General features: G+C 39.0%; 2 protein-coding genes across 3 annotated transcripts; both read left to right on the top strand.

Moving 5' to 3' along the window:
* Nucleotides 1–657: 657 nt before the first annotated feature.
* Nucleotides 658–12,069, top strand: igfals (insulin-like growth factor binding protein, acid labile subunit). 2 transcript variants are annotated; one of them, XM_026164511.1, is made up of 2 exons: nucleotides 658–883; nucleotides 9,835–12,069. In XM_026164511.1, the coding sequence occupies exon 2, from the start codon at nucleotides 9,840–9,842 to the stop codon at nucleotides 11,574–11,576; it is 1,737 nt and encodes a 578-aa protein (XP_026020296.1). In that variant the 5' UTR covers nucleotides 658–883; nucleotides 9,835–9,839; the 3' UTR covers nucleotides 11,577–12,069. The 2 variants fall into 2 exon arrangements, with proteins under 2 accessions (XP_026020296.1, XP_026020295.1); XM_026164510.1 differs by lacking the exon at nucleotides 658–883 and adding an exon at nucleotides 9,614–9,697.
* A 619-nt stretch (nucleotides 12,070–12,688) lies between these two features.
* LOC113020483 (uncharacterized) lies at nucleotides 12,689–21,632 on the top strand. The gene is made up of 28 exons (XM_026164501.1): nucleotides 12,689–13,259; nucleotides 13,347–13,448; nucleotides 13,642–13,737; nucleotides 13,822–13,941; nucleotides 14,024–14,126; nucleotides 14,203–14,308; nucleotides 14,385–14,624; nucleotides 14,712–14,930; nucleotides 15,013–15,157; nucleotides 15,227–15,412; nucleotides 15,504–15,644; nucleotides 16,481–16,672; nucleotides 16,770–16,877; nucleotides 17,013–17,157; nucleotides 17,265–17,544; nucleotides 17,774–17,856; nucleotides 18,023–18,177; nucleotides 18,605–18,731; nucleotides 18,859–18,990; nucleotides 19,071–19,229; nucleotides 19,360–19,662; nucleotides 19,730–20,011; nucleotides 20,120–20,214; nucleotides 20,322–20,436; nucleotides 20,774–20,979; nucleotides 21,080–21,156; nucleotides 21,232–21,301; nucleotides 21,439–21,632. The coding sequence occupies exons 1-28, from the start codon at nucleotides 13,173–13,175 to the stop codon at nucleotides 21,505–21,507; spliced, it is 4,143 nt and encodes a 1,380-aa protein (XP_026020286.1). The 5' UTR covers nucleotides 12,689–13,172; the 3' UTR covers nucleotides 21,508–21,632.
* Nucleotides 21,633–21,717: the final 85 nt, after the last annotated feature.

Here is a 21,717-nt window from a genome sequence, read left to right as displayed (position 1 = left end):
CTTCAGATGACAAGCTGTCGAGATTTCATAGTCGCTGACATGACAAAGTGAACAGGCTGCATATTCTGCTGCAGATGCATTCAATATGAGCTGATGCTTATTAAAAAAAAAACAGCTGATAACTACCTTTTATGAGTCATAAAGTGAGGAAATGTGGGCGATTTCTGTATTTACAGGAAAAATGCACTTGTGGCATTTAAATGAATACAATTGGTGTTTTTTAAGCAACAGCAATACAGTGAAGGTGTTCTTTGGTTTGATGTACCTGGAGGGCTGAGGCATTTTGAAATATGCTACACTATAGTTAAGTATTTATAGGTTCAGTTTAAAGAGCATTACAATACCAGTAGATGTTTACTGGAGTATTTTTCTCATGACAATTCCTTAATGCAAAGAAGTCATGCAGCATTTCTAATGAAAAGGCAGCTATGTTAATTGAGAAAGGCCAGAAAAGATCACAACACATTCAGCTGTGCTGCAGCCAAGCTAGACGTTAAACGAGGAAGAAATTTCCAATTGCAAAGCAACTTAGCCTAGATTGTTGTGGAGCAAATGAAACAGCACAATCTGAGACTTTCTGAAGGGAGGTACACAGAGATTAGGAATGTGGAGCTCCTCTGAGAGATGCCTAGACAGCAGACAGAGACACAGGGAAGTCTTTCCTCTAGCTCAAGTCAAAAGAAAGGTCATTGTGTTATTTTGGGGATAGGCACAGTTGAGATACTCTGATTACCTCAGAGAAGCAATGCAAAACCTTTGGAGTTTGTGATAACTTGGGTTCATAGTGTTTTACCTTACTAATGAAAGTTGCTTTATTTCAGCTCCTCTACCAAATTTTGGGTGTTGTATTCCTGCACACTGAAGATTTGATTCAATCATAACGGTGAGTGCTGCTGTTTATGTTTTTTGTGCATAAAAGTAAGATAACATAATGATATCAGTGTGAACGTAATAATTGTAAATTCATTAATTTACCTAAAAGTTAAGATTTCACTAAATATGGAATTAACTGTATTATAAATGCATACTTGTGTTGTGCTTTCATGAAGATTTAAATACAGTTTTCTATCAGCCTTCTTCGTTTGTCCTACAGAGACTTACAAGACTTACATGAACCATTTTAGTTCTTTAATCCTCAAAGACCAGATTGCTTTTTCTTTACTCCAGTATTTTAGTATTCTACTCCAGTATTCTTGCTTGTCATCTACTAAGAGATTTCAGTCAATCCAAAGAAAAGCATACGTGTGACTGTGAGATAAGTACACCTGGACCTCCTGTGTTGTTTGCGTGTTGGTCCCAAGTCACATATGAAATTCTAAGGAAAGTAAGTTTAAAAATATTACAGCTTTAAGATTTATATTTGATCGTTTGTTTCCCCACCTGTCCTTCAAACCTTGCTTATCCTTGGACCCAGGAACTGCCAAACCACTCCAGGTCCTTTTGGAATCCTTTTACAGACAGATTCCTTTTATTGTAGGGTCTACCTTACAATATAAAGAACATATAATTTTTTTTATAGTTTGTTACTTCTGAGCTTGAGTTGTTCCTCAGTTTGGGTGCACTTTAAATGGGCCAAGTCATTGCTGTAAAGGTAAAAGAGACACAAAAAGAAGCTTGGACTTTAAAAGTCCCTCTATTTCTGTTCAGCCATGTCTAACAATACCCTCTTGTACTTCAGCTGTAAGCACAGCAATTTTTAAGCATCTACAGAAACCATTTTATTTCTGAAATCTCTCCTTGAATGTACCCATGACACTTAAAAAACAAAAAACAAAATGAAGTCCTTTGGAAGCAATCTACCCTAATTGCATACTTAATAATAAATTGCAAATTATGAATCTAGCAATTATGTAAAATGAGAGTAAATGTAAATGTACATAAACTTAGAGCACTTGAAAATGTGTCTGATCCTCTGCGGAGTGCTTAGTTAATCAAGAAATGGCACAGAGAGGGGAGTGACAACTGAGAGCAAGCTGATGAATTTCAAAGTCCTCTGCAGCTTAATAATATCAGTGACTTTGAAAATGAATGCTTGGGAACCCTTTGGTTCACAAGAAAATTAAACCGGCTCCCAAATTATTCTGCAAGCTCAATCAAGGCATTCATCGATCCATTTTCTTAACCATTATTCCAACGAGGGTTGTAGAGGGGTTGGAACCTTTTTTTTTAGCTAACACTGAGCAAGAGGTGGAGTACACGCCATCACGAATTCTGTAAAATCAGCCAAGGCTACATGCTATTGTGTTTTATTTCATGGTTTACTTTTCCACTTGTACTAAAATTCAAACTTTCCAATAATTTGACATACTACCTTCAACACAACTCAATTCTGAATTGCACGCGGCTCATTAACATATATCTACTTACAAAGCTTTTCTGTCACCTGCAAAGACATCTTGTGTGTCTTTATGAGTTGCTCACAAAATATCATACCTCTCAAATATCTAACCTCATTAATTAAATGCCATTTCATGTACTGTTCAATCTAATGACAATGTAAATGAATGCCTAAATGAAGCAGGTAGTTACAGTAATGCAAAAGCCACCCTTGTCATTTATGTCTAAACTGATATACTGCCGTCACTTTAACACACTGACAAAGCTAGCAATGATATGTACCCCATTTCTGCAAAGTCCTCTGCAGCTTAATAGTATGGACTTAAAAATGTCATATGATGTATTAATTTAATTTCCTTCATTTCTGTGTCAGCTGATCTTTTTTCCATTTACTGGTGGCAGTTCATTCGGGTTGCAGACATGGCATATAATTTTTAGGTCCTTTTGTGCTCGGAGACAAAAATCTCATTTCTTTCTTTCACACCCGTTCCATGAAAGGTTTCTCACCTTTGCTTTGGCAGCCTCACAAAAGTCCTCTGTGATGGTTAAGCAGCAAAGTCACATAATAGACCCAGCACTATAAAATTCTTGACTTTATTTTGAAATGTAGCAGGCCATCCTTAGAGCAAAATTAAAAAACAAACAAACAAAATAACATATCAGCCAACTTCTATTGATCCACACACTTAGAAAGGGAATTTATTTTGATGATAATTTATATTTTAATTCCCTACAGTTCGCTCTAAGAGTTAAAGAAAACAAAACAAAGATATTTCACTGCATGCATATGAAATAAGAAGGAGAAAAACCGCGTCCCTACACTGCTCATTAACAATAAGTGACAGCAGCCCATTACAGTAACAATTCTCTTTCAGGAGAGAAACAAAGCTAGAAAATTACAGCCCCAATAAAACAAGACGGGAAAAAGCAGCTTTATATTTCTCCAGAGGAGCATAGCAGTTGGCAGAATTCAAAAGGCAGAAACAGAACCCATGTTGTCAGCAAAAACGAGCTCTTCTGCAGTGAAACTACTGTTGGACTAGTTAATAATTCATTTATCCACTGTCTGTAAGGAATTCTGACTGTAAAGTAAATCTGAAGAAAAAGAAGCGCATGTTGCGAGTTTTTACCAATCTAAACTGCTTTGAGATGCTCTTAGTTTTTCCCAGTAATCCCAGAATAACATCTCTTTATCCAGACATTAGGCAATTCAACTGCTGAGGCCCAGTTATTAAAGTTTTAAATAAAGTAGTAATGGATTGTTTTGGAATTAACCTCTTTATTTGATGAGGTGCCACTATTTTGGGGCCTGAAAAAAAGTTCAAATCAATGGGCCGTTTTGGTTGCTTTGTTTCAAGAAAGACCTCAAGGATGGTCTATGGGCTTGTTAATAGTATAAAGACATACTACGTTTCCTTATATGAAGGGCATACTAAAAGTGAGTATATTCACTCTGAAATGATTAGCATGCTGCACAGCTGTATCACAACAAGAAGGTCTTTGTTTTAGCTCTGCAATGGATTGGCAAACAATGTAGAATCTTGCCTTTTACCCTTTAAAGCCCTCTCATGGCTGTATGATAAAGCCAAAGTGATATCTATGTGCTATAAGCTGTCTAAGAAAAGGAACTATTAAAATATTTCCATTGTCCCATAGGCACAGTGTTATTTTTTTTATTATTGACCTACACTTCTATCCACATTTATACACTCTACTGCCTTAAATGTAGAGCAGGAGCTGCGGGCTACAGACTGCTAACACAAAACCAGTTCTATTGTCTTGCCCTGACACACATTTTTGACTTGACCTACGTACAAAGACAGGAGTAGATAGAAAAGCATCTTACGTGTTTTACCACTTCAGGAATATATATTGTTTATAAACTGTAGACGACCACTGAAGCATCTCAACATTGTTGTTGAAGATTAAATAAAAGGCATGTCAGGAAAGTTTGCAGGACCAACTGAAAGAAGGAAACTGCCACGCGTGAAGGTTTCTTACTGTAGTGTGACAGGTCCAAAGATATAGTAAATGTCACAATAGCGATGAGGACTTGAACGAGAGAGACAGTGCAAAGAGTTTTTGTTGTTAAGAAGTATGAAGATAAGAATGTAGAATTCTTTTCAAGGATGCAGTACAGGAAATTGTTTGATTCTGGCAGAAAGCTTTGAAAGGCGCCAATTTCACTGTCAATTGGAGAACTGATGTGACATGCACAAACACGCTGCTAAAGTTGCTGAGTAAAGGTAAAGTTTTGGCATTTTTTAGGGAAATGTCTCCTCAAAAAAATGAACATGAACTACCAGAAGACACTCTCCATTAATAATAGCATGTAGGAAAAAAACACAATCAAGATCGGGTCTGCGGCAACTTTTCAAAGCCAACTTTTAGGAAGCATGCCGAAATTGCAGACAAGCCGACAACTAACATTAGACAAAGGAGATCAATGATATGTCACTATTAATGTTGCTCCACCTGCGTCTGGCCCACAGGCCTCCAAAATTGGACCACAATACAAGTGAACCCACTGCAAATCAAATCCATACCCTTCAAACAGCATTCACCAATGCATTTGAAAGGGAGGTTATTACAAAGTCCTTATAATGTTTGATATGTAGCTTTATTAGTAATATATAAAATAGCTAATATACCTTTATATTTCCATTTTTGGGTTACGCTGGTCACATGAAGTTGCATTTACTCATGTGAAGATAAAAAAAAGGTATAAATGAAGAAAAAATGAATGAGAGACCTAAATGAAGCTTCAGATTATCTGCATTTCTACAGGGATTCAGGAGCTGCTTTTCTTCCCTCCTCTCAATGAGATCCAGGTCTCTTCCCAGTTGCCTAATTCACACAGACATTAGTGTTTGGTTGTGTCTCTTTCACCTGTCTTCTTCAACTGACATTGTCTAGCTGTTTCAGTTTCATCCTGGATCCCCTGAGCATAGCTAAATGGGCAGGATGACAGTGAGGGGAAAAAAATGAGAGCGTTTCAATGGAGTTTCATTTCAATTCAGAGCTTTTTCTTTGATGATATATAAATTGACATGTGTGATAGCAGTTTACTATAAATCAATTTAACCCTGAAGTAGCCAAACTATTTTTTCACCTTGTCAGGATTCTTGTCTATCACTGCAAAACATTTTCTTTCTTTAATAAATAGAAATAGAAGGGCATCAGGTGTAAAAAAAGCAACAAAAAAAAGCATTTAAATAAAAATAAAAAGCATTTAAATAAAAGCTTTTGCAGCAATAAATCTTTAAGTACTCGAGGTCTGCTAGCCAAGGTTTACTGCAAGGCATTCATTATAATGTTAGATAAAATATACTTGTCGCATCTTGTACATATTGACAACAGTTCTAACCAAAAACCTCATTTGGATTCATGACTCTATCAGACCTCTTACCCCTGATTTTCAGTCTAAGCCTAGTCTAATCTGGTATACATAAACTTTTGTTTCATTTCCCTTCCTTAAGGATGGCTTCTTGACAGCCACCCTTGACATTAGATGGATCAGCTAAAGCCTGTGATTCATCTCTCACGTCATGTGTCTGGTTTCTTGCTTGATCATTTCTATTTCTATGGACATAATCTTCAGATACTGTTCATCTGCTGTACACATTCATTTAGGTCTGATACTTTTCAGCAAATAGCTCTTTAGAAATCACCTTGTTGGTGCAAAAATACAATTTTATATATGTCAGAGTGTGTTATCTTAAACTAAATATATGGGAACAAAGTATATTTTTGTAACAGGCGGCATGTAAAAAAGCATAGATAGGCATTCGATTGGCTATGGCAGCAATAGAAATAGAACAATAGAACAATAGAAATCTAATCTGGGTCCTCAGCTGCATGATTTGGTCACATCATCACAGTCAATTACCAAAAAATGGCCAGTTCCAGCAGATTCCAGATGTGGACACTGAGTCATTGAATTCTCTTTCCTCCTTGAAAGCAGCAAGTTGACTGTGAGCCCTGGGTGTTATTAATAGCCACTGCAGGGGTGTTGAGGGTCTTTTTACTGTCAAAGGGTGAGGTGGCAGCGCTTTCAGAGCAGTACTGAACCAAAGGCAACTGAACAATGATTTAAACTCAGATAAAACACGTTTCTCTTTTATTAATTTGTTTTTAAAATGTAAAGGGAGGAGTGCAACAATCGACCAGAGGATGGCAGTGTTGACTGTCACTCCATATGAAGCTCTTATATATGTTTATCGTTATGTGTCGCTCCAACTTTAATCAGAGACAAATCAAACAATTTGGGTCACTAAAGTCTCTCCACTTCCCTAATAGCAGATTATAAGAATAAGAAAAGAGATCAGTTATTTAACCTTTCTTTAGTAGTAAAAAGTTATTTCCCTGTTACAGCAACAGAGCACAGAAATGAAAGTGCTCCTTTTGGCTGTTTTCCACTGTGTTATGTGCAACAGATGAGAGCAGCAGGAGGGTCCAACATTATTCATGTCCTGAGGCCCACTACAGCAGCACAGGAGGAGTAATCTTTGGTTTTACAGCTTGTTTTTTTCTTCTTCTTTTGATAGAGCTATTTCTTCACCGAAGTTACTACATTCAGCTGGTTTTTATGTACTTCTCTTAGACTCGTTTTAGAATTCTGGTGGTTTTTGTCTGTCATTGCTTTTCTAAAATGAAGCAGTTAATACCGCACACAGTCTTTTTAGTGTTGGCTTGTCACATAGCGTTTTATGTTTGAAAAGACAACAAGATAAGTTGTGTGGTTTCAAAGGTGAATCAGCTTGGACTGTGAATTGAATACCAGCCAATTAAACAAAAAAACACAGAGAAAAAACAAAGTACTAAAGTCTGAGTCATAATCACTTTAACAAGCACAGCAACAAATTTTCATCTTCACTTGCTAAATAGGCATGTTTAATTGTTTTTTACTGTGATGCTGAAAAAGTGTAGGTCATTGGATGGGATGAGAGTGACTAGATATATGTGTTTTACTGTTAATGATGTACAATAGACAGATAGATGGACAGGCAATGTAGAATAGTATATATTTCCAAAACAGTTAAACCTAATAAAAATCCCTGAAAACCCAGTTCAGTTTAAACTTGTATGATTTCTGTATCCAGATAATGACAAAAGTCTAAGTTAAACAGGCCTAACATAGCTGCAGTAGGATAAGCCTGTGTGTTCATTAGCTACAGTGTATGTGTTCTAATACTTTATCTCTCTAACTGGCAATCTCAATTATTGGCAGAGTAGCAGAATTAATATTAGTTTTAACTCGGATCAGCATCCAGCTGCTTAATTTAGATTGACTTCTTGCTTTCTAGCCAATTTATCTGCTGCTAAACAATAAAAAAAATGTATATAGAGTTATTTGAGAAAATTATTCTTCCTTAAACAAGACAAAGCCCAGTCAAAATACTACAACCACAGCGACAGGCTTTCCCGCTCACTATTAAGATGCCTCTCCTCCACCAAGTGAGCTCATAGCAACCGACCAAGCTGGAAACCTCTGTGTATGCCACAGAAGGAGCCAATCAGAGGTGTTTGTCAGCGATGCAAAAATCAAAGAACAGCTCGGTGCAGCAGCCATTCTCCAAGTTTTTTTTTCTTTTCATGTCATTTAAAAGAAAAAAAAGAAAGAAATTGACTTCAGAACGAGAAAGCTGCTTTCCACGGTTGATCTAGTGAAGCCTAGAAAGACACAGCAAAATCCATAGATCTGCTTATCGCTGCTGCTCATACTCTATTAAGCATTAACCATTTTGGTTAGTATAGGAAAGGCTTCCACAGATGAAGACAGTGCTGTTTGACCAAGATTAAAACAGCAAACCAGCAGTGCTCTCTACTGGCAAGAGAACGTTTTAATGCTGTTTATCTCTGTACACTCTGCAGCCTTTATCAGAGTTGCAGGCATGACAAAGGTTTCAGTCAGGACACATGATCCTTTCATATGAGAAATATGGAGTGCATTTCTTTTCAGCGTGGGACATAAAAGTATTATTATATACCTAAAAAACGATGTGCAAACTCTAACTTTGTGCCACATGTATTAATCAATACAAATGTCTATTAAAGATCATTTAAAAATGTGTATTTTAGATCAAATATAAAATAAGACTACAATACACACACCAAGCTCCATCTGATTTAGATGAATGCTGGAATAAACATAACTATCACTGATATTAACATATAAATCTGCCAGATGTAATTATCAACAACTGAAGAAGGCTGTGCTGCACATCACGTACACTTCTTAACAGATAATATTTTGCCTATTTGTGGAATGCAGCAGTGGACAATATTTAGCAAATAGTCACTATATATGTAATATAATGTGTCTTCATATTGTTAAAAATTCAGTGTTGGAAAATCACCCAATTAAATTAAATCAAATGAATGAGTAAGCACACAGTACTATCTAGATTTGCTTGGCCTTCAGAGCTTTAGCATGGTTCTCTAAAGATCTCAGATATGAGGAAAAAGAGCAAACACAAAGTTAGTCATTACAGCCATTGATAAGGAAATTGACCTCTGGAACTGACCCCATCCTACATTATGAACTTTGTGAATGAAGCATTTCTGGCACTGCTGTCAGTTTCTATGTCACATGCAGCTTTTGTCAAAACACATACATCTTAATTTTTTTCAAATATAACAGCTTTGTTCCAAAAGTATTGTTCAATAACAGATGACAAAATGTTATTGCATATTTAATATGCATATGATGTATGCTTCCAAGTTTAAGTTTGGAAGTGAAATATATGTTCAGTCAGTTTATCCTTAGACAAATGTTCCTTTGATAATGGGTTACCTATAAGCAGGAAAAAAAACAAAAAAAACCTGAAAAACGTCATAAATTCAGTCAATGGCTCAGTGCACTGTGTAATCTTATCTCTTTAACACTGTATCTCAGTTAAAATCTACAGTAAATGCACTCAGTGGCATGACTCTGCCAGCCACCTGGGCTGACAATATTTTAGAAAGCTTACAAAGAAATGAGATACATAAAAAGAGAAATTTCAGCACAGCAAAAACCGCAGAGAGGAATGGAAAGTCTAAAATATTCTCATTTTGCAGACTTTGTTATTATTATGCTATTATTATGACACTGAAATGATCAGTATTGATGCTGGGAAGAAAGGTTTAGAAAGCCCAACTGAAAATTCTAAGAAAAAGTACATGAATAAATGTACTTACTAACAACTCTGACGGAAATGAATGGGTTAATGGTGCAGAAAAAGTAGACCTGACCAAAAAAAAAAAAAAGAAGCTTGGGGGCTTGGTGGACTTTTCATTCAACATACAGTTGCACAAGGATCAGTCATTCACTATTACACAGGTTGTCTGCCTTAAATCATGACCTCTGAAACTCAAGGTAAATCTTTTCTGGCCTTTAACTATTAACAATTTTATAATTTAATGTTTATTTCTTATTTCTTAACCATATTTTGCATTCTATAATGAATTTATGTATTACATTTTTATATTTACATGTTAATATTCTCTCCACAGCTAGTATGCAAATCACTGCTCTGATGGTAGTCTGGATATTGGGAACATCACTGGTGTTTCCACAGTCAGACACAGCAGCTACAGAGAAGGTGGCTGAAGATCCCATTCCCTGCTCTAAGGTGTGCACCTGTCAATACGATGATTTCATCTCGGAGCTCAACATGTACTGCAGTTTTCACAACTTCACACAAGTACCAACTGACATGCCACCATCCACTTATTCTCTCTGGCTGGATGGCAACCGGTTTACAACGCTCCCAGCCGCAGCTTTTCGGGATTTGACCAACCTGGACTTTTTAAATCTTCAGAATGGCCAGCTGACGACTATTGACCCTCAGGCTTTCAAGGGCCTTGGGTCACTAGCACATATGCACCTTGAGCGGAATCGCCTCCGGGTATTACCAGGTACAGTCTTCCAGAATACACCCAACCTTGCTTCACTTAGTCTGCATAACAACCAACTCAGTCGCATTGAGGAAAGACTGTTTGCAGGACTCTCACAAATGTGGCTTCTTAACCTAGGTTGGAACTCATTAACGGTCTTACCTGAGACAGCTTTCCATGACCTGCAAGGTCTGCGAGAGCTGATACTCGCAGGAAACAGACTTGCTTACTTGCAGCCACAGCTCTTTCAAAACCTTGGTGAGCTCAAAGAGTTAGATTTGACAGGAAATTACCTGAAGGTGATCAAAGCCAACGTGTTTCTTAAACTAACTAAACTGCAAAAGCTTTACCTGGGACAGAATCAGATTTTAACAGTGGTCCCCAGAGCTTTTGCAGGCATGAAGTCACTTAGATGGCTGGATCTGACAAACAATAAAGTGACTTCTCTACATGATGACACCTTCCTTGGCCTGCACAATCTCCATGTACTTCGCCTTTCTCACAACTCTATCACTGGAATTAGGCCTAGAACTTTCCGTGATCTGCAGTACCTAGAAGAACTAAGACTGAGTTACAACAGGATTAGAAATCTGGGGGATAGGATCTTCGAAGATCTTGGCCATTTAGAGGTCCTAGAACTAGAACACAATCAAGTGCAGGAAGCACACGTGGGGGCTTTCACAGGCCTCTCTCATGTGGCTGTCATTAACCTTTCTGGAAGCTGCTTCCGCACTCTTCCAGACCAAATGTTCAAAGGTCTGCCAAGGCTTCACAGCCTACATCTGGACAGAGGCTGCTTAACTAAGATAACAACTCAAGCTTTCAGAGGACTGTCTGGTTTAAGGAGGCTATTTCTGCAACGCAACAATATTTCTGTTGTGGAACACCAGAGTTTTGTGGATATGGTAGGCTTATCGGGACTTGATCTGAGTTCCAACAAGCTGGGTGCTCTCACCACCCATACATTCTCTGGCCTCAAGAATTTGGAGTACTTGCTGTTGTCCAACAATGAGTGTAGACAGTTTTTGCAAAATGGCACAAGGCAGATTCTTCCAAGGCTGCGCTACCTAGACTTGAGAGATAATGCCTTAACAAGCTTGGCCCCAGACTTCTCTGATAATATAGAAAAACTATTACTGTCTGGAAACAGGTGGAAATGTGACTGCAGCAACCTCCCACTTAGAAACTACGCGTTGAGGAAGTCACAGGTGATTCCTCGGCTAGTGGAGACCCACGCAGAAGGTGAAGAGCCTGATACGACAATCACCATATACAACAACATCACATGCACCAGCCCACCTCGCCTAGCAGGTCAGGACTTACGGGATGTGGACGGTGAACACTTCCAAAACTGCTAAGCTGCACTACAAAGACAGTTTTATGGAGCTGGTTGGTTAAAATTCTGCTATCAGCATTAGCATTTCAACATTGTAAATTACTTAAGTTTGATTTGAACATCAAAACTGCAATACTGAAATGTGTTTCATGTTCTTATATAGCTATTAACAGATAAGCTCCTGCCATCTCATGCTTTTACAGAAAATGCTATTTGTTTCTAAACATATCTGGATTCTCTTCAAAGGAAATCCCATGAAAACCAATATTCCTTTTGCTTCATTAGATATGTTAAATATGTGGTTGTGGTTGAATGTGATGACAGTTGGCAGATTGTCAACACTAGGAAAAACAAAATGTGATGCAGCAACTTCACAATGCTTTGTGACACATCAATTTATGTTAGTATTAGAGAGCATGATGGAATGTGAAGAGCTCAATTTGTAATACCTTTGCTGAAGTGCTTCATATGGATATGAGTTTGCCTGAGATATTTAATAAAACATTTCAAATGTGCAAATGTGGTTCATTGACTTTTGCTAAAATAGTTATAAAATGATCTGTAACACAGATAACTTAACTTTAGCACAGAACGTATTAAGATTATGATAAGGCCCGACAGTACTTTAATTGCAGTAATTTCAAGCAAAGTAAAATAATAATATTAATAATTATCATCATCATCATCATCATGGGCCTTTGAAATTTGAAGAAATGTTTGAACATGAATAACTCAAAACATTTCACAGATTAAATCCTGGCATTTTCACTGGCCTGGCTTACCACAAAAATGAAACAGGATCTGTAATTTGGAACAAATGCATCAAAAATGTCTGAGTATTGGTTAGTTAAAATTAGAAAAAACATCAAGCAATCCTGTAAAATCGTATGAAGGCCTTGAAATAGTAGGTATAGTATGGCTATGCACAGCACCTGTAGGGGTGTCCAAATTCATAGCCTGCATCCACCTGAGGACCCCGCCTTCGCGGTCTACGTGGGCCGGGTCCTCCGAAGTCCCGGTAGGCCGGAAGTGAGCGGCTGTGAAATTGGACGGTCTAGCCTTCAGTTTTGCGTCATCAGATATCTCGGTGGAGTTAAATAAACTCAGCCGTCTGCTCCTTTCTGTCTAAAATATAACAGGACACTGGCGTAAATATTCGATCATCTCAGACTTCTGTTTAATCGGTTTTCTGTTTGACGTTTATTCAGCTGTATGAAAACTATAACTTTAAGCAATTTTAGCACGGTAGCTAGCAAACTAGGAAAATTCCTGTTTAAAAGGTCATAAAAGAGTGTTAGCCAGCATAAAAAGAACATTTCCCTATATTTAGAAAAGTTACATCCTGGTGAGCTTACCTGCCCTAACACACACACAACGCAACTTTGGAACACTATGCCAATTTAGTACTTGTTTGCTTTCACATTTTCGCGAAACTTTCGCGTTTCAGTATGGGAATTACTGGCAGCATTTGAAGGCAACACTGTTGTGAAGCTTCTCGTTTCCAATGGTAACCCAGAAGTACCCAGGGACTAGCAATTACACATTCAGCTCAAAGACACACCAACAACACAAAAAACGTTCTTACTTTAAATTAGTTTCTTTTTATACATTGTTATAAATGGATTTTAACCGTTCTTCGTGTTGGAATTCAATTTTGGAGAAAGTTAAACCAAATATTCCTACCATGGACTTTGACCTTTCACCTGTAAGTTGTGTTTTTAAACTTAAATCTTGCTAACGTCCGCTAATAACTATTTATTTACACAATTAATGCCGTTTTAACGTTGTATAGCCAGAGAAAGACGAAATCATCGCCATATATGAAAGACCAGCTGCTCTTTCCCTGAAGCTTCCTGAGGACTTCAACAGTTTTTCAGTAGATGCTGAATTTGAGGTCAGTGAATATTTTTTTTTTATTCTTAATGATAGAAAAATCATGAAACCCAAGCAAACGAATGACTGATTATGATGACATGAATGATAATAATAAATACTCAATTTCCCTCTGTTTCTGTGATTCTGATTCTGAATGATCATTGTTATTTCTTATTTTTATTATTTTTATTTGTCTCGTTTCCCTCAATCAGGAGCTCCCAAAACCATTATCTGAAGAGATTTGCAAAACGATGGATGTTAGAGAAACTGTAGAAAGCAGTACATTAGCCTGTGTGGATGATGCTGAGGTGGGATATACTGGTCTGGTTAGAGCACAGCACCATAAAGCCACAGCATTTTAAATGTACTTTGTTTTCTTGTTATCATTAAAGGCGGGTGCTGGTGAGGATAATTCTGAGGTGTTGAATAAAGGAGTCAAGCTGAAGGCCTCTTTAAAACCAGACCTGGAAAATGTGAAATCCTATGATGGTTGCCCTGTTCTCTCACTTGCTGTAAGTTTGAAGAGTAGAAAAACATCATATGAAAGCAGTTATAAACAATGCAAGTAAATATTCTCTAAAAACTTACATTCAGAGCCTTGACCAGTGGGACTTGGATGATGCCCTTAAAAATCTAAAAGAGAACAAGCTGTCTTTGCAACCCCATGTAACAGTGGCACCCCTGAAAACGCATCAAGGTAAGTCATTATGAAACGATTCACTGAGGCTGTAGTGATCGATGACAGGTTTATGAACTGAATCTTTGTTTTGCAGGTGGTGGCACAGACAAGTTGCAGGAGAATATAATGGAGAAATTAGCTGCTTTCTGTAAGAATCAGACTGCGTCTGTGTTAGAACCTGTGAGTCCAGACTCCGACAAGTAAGTCATATCACTGCCCAGGATCCGTGAGCCTTTAAAGATAATATTATTATAATAATCTACCTTTTTCTTGCAGAGAAAATAGAATGTCGAGCAGATCAGTGGAAAAGTGCGGAATAGATTTGCAGTTAAGCCACCGGGAATGTTCCACTGTTTATATTGACCTGCGTTGCCCTGATCCCTCAGTAAAACCAGCAAGAACATCCCCAAGTCTTCCATCAGAGACGTCAGCCAAACACAACAACACTCACCAGAAAACATCACCTGCAAAGAAAAACAATTTAAAAGTGCACCGTGGATTGCATATGGGAGGCAGGTAAATACATCCTGCGTCAGGAACGTTGGTCACACTTCAGTTGTGCTTGTTTTCTTCATGCTCATGTTGTCATTGCTGTGCTTGCAGGGAAGAGACTGGAAAGAGTATGTTGCTTAAAAAAGTAAGGGAGATGAATAGAAATGAGAATAAATATCCTGATAAACGTATGCGTCATCCAGAGCTCGGCGTGGAAGCAAGCACAGATGTTAAGTCAGAACATCTGTGGGTAGATAAACAATCCGAACCTGAAGTGGAAAGCCCACAAACTGTTTTAGGAAGTTTAGTTAAAGAACCAAAACAGCAGAGGTATGGAGTTTGTTTTGTTTGCCTTTATTTGTATTAACTCTTATAAACAAATATGTTAACCGCGATGATGACGAACTATTAGGGACCAACTGAGACGACGGGTTAAGAAGGCGTCTCACCATGAACAAGCCCAGGAAACTCTTAGGCAGCTGGAAAAACATTGTCCAACCAAATCTGTGTCCGGGAAGCAGCCAGCTGCCGAAATGACTGATGTTCTCTATGAGTTTGTAAGTGTCACTTAATTCAGAGTAAATGCACAGTGCATTTCCCTACACTTACTACTTCCCATTTTTCAGGAAGCATCTCATCAAGAGCCAATCAGCACACTACCAGCAGGTATTGAAAGTAAGGGCTCCATGCTGCTGAAAGTCAACCTCTGCAGTCCTGGTGTGATAGAAGACAGAGGACATGGGAAGAGAAAATATCCAGCTGCAACCAAATTGCACATCTATAACACTTTAGTGGCATGGTTTCTGTCTCTGGTTAGTGGACAGTGGCTTCTATCTTCTTATGTTAGCCATACTGTAGTTTGTTTTTTTGAGTTCTTTCCCCTCTGTGTTCATGTTTTGTCAGGTCGGTTCAGAGCCACGTAGCAGTGAAGACAAGATCAGTGCAAAGGTCCCATTCTGGGTTGCAGGACTTCACCAGCTGTGGACAGAAGATGGACTGGCTTTGCATGTTTTAATTGTGGCTCGTCACTGTTATCCAGCAAGGGTACATGCAAAACAAAAGAGGAAGAAATTACACACACAAAAAAACATTTAAACTGCACAAAACTGATCTTTTAAATTCTGATTTGAGCCAATTCAGTCTGTGGCCTAAATCAGACACAGGTCTGTATATAGTTTGCAAAGATTGTAGGTACATCATGAGTTCAGACTGAACAGTAAAATCAGAATTCATGTCACCGGTCTCTAACCTGACCTGAGAGTTGAGTGGAGATGTGCTGGCAGACACAGTTCCTTTTTTGTAACTACCCCCCTGCAACTTTTAGCTAAAACTTTCACCACCAGGATGCAAAATTTTACCAGCGACTCTTACTGCTTTTGAGACTTCTTTGAAGCTAACTTAGTTCCTCAAGAGGCTCTACCCTTTCCCAGATTGGCATTGTAAAATGCTTGTAGAAATTTTTTTTAATGCTTTGCCTGCTTAAATAAAGGATAAAGTGACATGGTACTTGGCATGACATGAAAGTATGGCCTGGCTCTAGTTCAGCTGCACAGGCTATCGCTTCAACAAAGTGGTCTGATGTTTTGGATATAAACTCGTTGTGATTATCTTTTCACATTAAAACATTTTTTAGCTATTTTTTTGGAAGGAATTTTATTGTCAGAGTCAAGATTCTCCTTCCTTTAACGGCATCCTGACACCTAATACAGAAGTAATAGCCACTGCATCAGAAACAGTATGTGAAAGCTTTGTTATTGAATGGGCAAACAAACAAAGGGATGTAAACCGTGGCTCAGATTTGAGTGCTAAGGCATGCAGTGTGAATGTAGCCTTTGTCTCATGAATTTGACAGTGACGCAGATCTCATATTTGTTTTCTAGAAACGGGACACAGACGTCTATGCACCTTTCTATAATAATGTCTGCAGGTTCCTCTCTGAGACCTCACTCACTGCAATTACCAGCTGGCTGCCTCACCTTAAAAACCTGTTGGACCAGCGACCCTGCACCTCTCCCATCCACCTCCCTTCATCTTGTTTAAATTGTTTTATCTCTGCCACCTCCAACCAAACGGTGGGTTGCTGCAGGAAGGTTGCTTTAAGACTCCCAACATCAGAGCACTCAGATGTTTTTCCTTCCTGCTCACTGTATTTTGTTTTTTGTTTTTTAGGTCATAGAGAGGACATTTGGTCTAAGTCCAGGTTTTTACTGGCAGACAGTGGAAACTCGGGATCGTGCTTTTAAGGGGAAAGAGACCACACAGGAGGTGCACACAGAGGTGAGCGGGGTGTCTTTAAAAGTGCTATCTGCAGGAGTAATTGTGCTTTCTTTAACGGCTTTCTTTTGATTGCAGGAAGCACAGAGTCAGAGGAACAGCAGGGACTAAATTTATTTTTACTCGACTTTGTTGTAGGTGTCAGTTGTTCTGGGGTGCAGTGGCTTCTTTCAACATCCTCTTCTAACACACTACACCCTCCAGCTGGTCCTAGACTCAGGACTCGATGTGTGTGGTCTCCGGCTGCTTTATCCACCACAGGAGCTTCTGAGTGAGCGCTTTGGTAGGACATAACTAATACCATCTGTGCTTAAAGTTACTCCACTTGGCCTGGATGCTTGTTTTTTTACTGATTAAAAAAAGCCTTTGAAAACGTCTCCTCTCATTCAGGTAGAACAGCGGGTAGTCTGAGAGACCATGAGCCCTGTCATCCCGTTGTTACTCTAGCAGTCCGAGGTCCTTATGCCCACTCCTTGTTGAAGGACATAACTAGCTCCTTAGATTCTCTGCGGCCCAAAAAGGCAGAAACCACTTCCAGCGATGGTCTACACTGCAGAGATCAAGAACCACCATTCATCTATTCACCCCAACTGGCCAGTCAGGTCCACAGTGAGCTGTGCCTGTGGTTTTCAGGAAGACTGCAGGGAGGAAGTGCACAGGATCACAACAGGTGTGTGGAAAATGTTCTTGAACTATGTCCATGAAGTTTTTTTTTTTATCAAATAACTGATTATTGCACATTTTCCACCACCCTGGACAAATTCCAGGGTATTTATTACATTTAATTGATGCCATTAACTGATGGGTGTTGGTGTAATCCTGTGGGGATGACTGGAGCTTATTTTAAAGTGTTACAGTGTGATGTTTTTAGAATCAGCTACCTAACATTTTCTTTTTAGAAGTGTGCCTTCAGATGACAGAGCTGGAGCCATCCTGTCCAATCCAAGCAGATCATCTTCTTTCCTGTGTGCCACAACTAAAGGTATGATAATTCAGCAAGTCCAAACTGTCACAGTAGGGAAAATTTGTCAGTGCTTACCTTTCATTTTTAACTTTTATCATCCTGAGTCAAAGTCCTTGTTTGTATCAAGGATAAAAACATTCTACTTGAGTGGAGCTCCTCTTCTTTCTCTCCCTAATTTGTGTAGCTGATTTCCTCCTCTTGGTGTCACCTGTTGTTCCTCCATGCTGCTATGGCCAAGTGCTGGCTGTATGTGAACGCAGAGGCTTCAGTCTTAGAGGGCTGCAGAGACTGCAGGTTCATAGCCACGGGGCCTCCCTCCTGGGCCTCAGCAGCTTCCAGGTAGAAGAACCAAGACACTCGCTCAGTACACAGAGTCTTAGAGAGAGAAGCTCTAATCAATCAAATCTAAGCAAAAAAGGTTTTGAAAGTGATTGTCTTAGGTCTCAAGAATTATTCCTTCTATCTGTCTCAAAGGTTCATACTGAATTTGGAAAAAGAGCATTCAAATGCAGCTCTTTCCTGCTGGAATCAAATGAATTTAAGGCAGTTCAGGTTTCAAATGTTTTGCTTGAATAACCTGAATAATTAGTCATTATTATTGTACTGCTGTCCTTTGAGTTATTCTTTTTCGTGGTTAAATAAGGGTTAATAATAATAATAAAAATGCTAACAATAATAATAGAAGAGAAATATAATATGACTTTATTTTTACTCATAGGTACAAGTTAATCAGTAAAACATATAATAATATATAATTTGTTGGTAGGCATCTGTGTTCTGCAGTCCACCTGCTTCCACTCCAGATCAAAAAGAGCTAGAGCTGCCCTCTCACTGTCTCGTGTTACTGCTGAGAAAAGAAAATGCATCGCGTCACAGTGTCGGTCTACCATCAGGTCTCAAAATCTGTCTCAACCCTATAACATAATTCATCTCTGTAACGTGAAATGTCAAAATGTGTGTCTTATAATGCTGGAAGTCTTTGCTGTCAACATAATCTCGTCCAACTGTCATATGTTTCAGTGCTAATGAAAGAATTCAAAGCTCAAAAGCTTCTGGGTTACATTCACTCAGGAAAGGATGGTGTTCACACATCAGAGCCAAGCTTGTGTTTCCACACTGTACCGATCAACAAGAACTTATTCCAAAACTTTGGTAAGCAGTTTATGGTCAGTACAGATACGAGAAGACGATCCCGTGCTGTAACTCTCTACTTATATATGTTTTCTTTGTAGTTAGTTGCATGTGGGCAGTGCCAAATCCCTCCAGTGTGATCCTGTCTCATCACAGGTGTTCATTCAGACCTGACATGGAGCAGGTAGTAGTTTTGACTCTGTGTGGGAAGGACTTGACCCAAGGCCTCAGCCTCCTAAACAGAGTGCTGATAGAAGAAGGTAGAAGTATCTGAGAGCACAACTAGCTAAACAAACCTCATTCTGAGTGATTTTTTTTGGCCTCATCACAATTCTTTTAATTACCTTTATTGTTTCTAATTGATTGCAATACTTTTTTTTAATGTTATAGGTGATGAACAACATGCTAGATTTAGGCTCCTCAGCCTGAAGTGGCTTCCTGTGCTGACTCGACTTCAAGCCCAGGAGCTGAGCCCGTATGAGGTGGGAGATCCGCTCTGCTACACCAGCATGGAAACGCTGATGTCTTCTCCAGCTCTAGTGTGTGCTTTGAGAGGATTTGCTGATTTTTCTTCGTTGAGGAAGCTCCTACCGCATGACTGTCCTCAAAGCCTGAGTGTCCTCATGTCTCCCACACCTGAAGTGGCCCTCAGACAAGCCTCCCTTTTTTTCTTCGAGCATGAAATGATTCCCGGTAAGTTTGTTGTTCTCTATGAAAGGTGCTCTCAGTGATACATCAGAGCTGCTAACTTTCTGTTCAGACCCACAGATGCTGCTCACCGTGTGCCTGTTGAAACCACGAGCTTGGAATCACAGTCTCACTAAAATAGTCAGCAAACTTCAGCAGAGTGGCCTCACGTTGGTGGGCATACAGGTAGTGACCCATGACAAAAGTGGTGCTACTTCACTGCTGCGTGCAGAAAGTGGGCACAACCTGTGCTCTGGCCCCTCGCTGGCTCTCTGCCTTCAGGGAGAAAATGCTGTGAAGAGGCTGCTGGACATGCTGAGCCAAGAGGACTCTTCAATGTGGATGACCTGTCATGGTACGACCTACTTATAAGCTTCTGTGATCACTACCCTGTATACTCGTACACGAGAACAGGATTACCATGTAAGTATTATGTTTAAAATGTCAGTAACCACCGTTACAGGATCAGGATCGTATCAGCAAGCAATTATGGATGTGAGGAGGTTTTTTCCTGAGGGGCTCTGCTGTACTGAGACCAACACAATGAGACAGGAGCAGGTATGCTTGTTAAACACGGGACATGGGTAACCAGACTTCAAAGCCATCCTATGTTGAATACAAGGGTTGTAATTTTGGCTAAAAAACAGATGATTTGTTTTCCCCAGATACTCAGCTTATGTTCAGACCCATTAGCCTCCGTAGAGCGTCAGCGGAGCTGCACACTGACTCAAGCAGCTCAGGAAAGTCTTTCAGTCTCCTCTGAGTCACGACCAAATGGAGGTTCTGGTGTTTTCTTTAATATTTTATTTAATTATACGGTATTGTTGCTGACAAAACAGAGCTATGAGCACCTATGCCTTTTAATCATAACGCATTAGCCATGTACTCATATTAATGAATCCACATCTCCCCATTATTAAATATGACTCAGTTTAATTGACAACAGTGAACATTGCAGGGTTCACTAGTTATTTTTAAGCAAATATGTCCCTTTAAATGATTTATCTTTTTGGCAGAGGTTCTCTTGGAAAGGATGTTGAAATATGACTCAGTTCCAGGTAACCTTTGTAAGCTGTATGCAAACAAATGTTCTGTTTTGCTTGTTTGTTGGTACTAGGGTCCCTGAAGCACAGGCAAACAACCTGTCTGCTGATACCCTTGAACGCTACACCAGGCAGCCAAGTGCCTTCCCAACTGGAGATAGTGGAGCAGGTGCTGGGATCAGACTGCCATCTAATGGCAGGAAGGATGAGCATCCTAGATGATGAGCAGCAAAAACATATATCAGAGACACTTAAAGCGTCAAGCAGCATAAGGGAGAAGGTGAGGAATGGGACCTTGATACAGGTTTATTTGGACCATAAATTCATGCAGACAGTGCAGTCAGATGCTGACTTTGGCTGTTTTCTTATGCTCTCAAAAGATCAACTCAACTCCTTGTCTCATCGTGGCTCTCCGAAGAGAAAATATCGCAACTGAGTTTGGCCTGATTCTTAAAAGGTATGGAGGAAAAACAAACTTGATAAACGTAGACTTTGTTTATTTATTTTTTTAAATTCTGCATTATTGCAACAGGATTTACAAGGAAAGGCCAGACCTGGAGCAAGTAGGGAAAAGCATTGTCTTCCCAGAAAATGAAAAAGAGGTACACCTGAAAAATATCAACTTTTGATTCTTTTTTATTCTTAATATATTTAAATAAACCACATCCTCAGCAGCTTAATAACCCTAACAATGTGTTAATATACATTTGAAGTTTGTTCATTTTATATTGTTTTCCAGGCTATGCTGCTGATATGCTACCTATTTGATACCTTGTCTTCTGAGAGCTGTGATGTCACTGTGCCATAAACATTCAAATGTGTGCACGTATAAGCATATTTTCCAAAGGTTGCTCCAAAAAGTGCATAGAAATTTATAGCTTTCACTTGTTTTAACTTTTTAGATATTGTTCAATAAATATTTATTCAAAAACAGCATTTTGCCTCCTCTGCTAGTCCACTTCCTCTTTAAGGCGCAAAATCTTTTTCTGTCAGTTGTGTTTGAGACAAAAATTAGTCA

Source organism: Astatotilapia calliptera, chromosome 4, assembly GCF_900246225.1.
Source record: "Astatotilapia calliptera chromosome 4, fAstCal1.2, whole genome shotgun sequence".
Classification (NCBI taxonomy): Eukaryota; Metazoa; Chordata; class Actinopteri; order Cichliformes; family Cichlidae; genus Astatotilapia; species Astatotilapia calliptera.
Note: the sequence above shows the minus strand (reverse complement) of the source record. Positions and strands in the feature narration are given on the sequence as shown.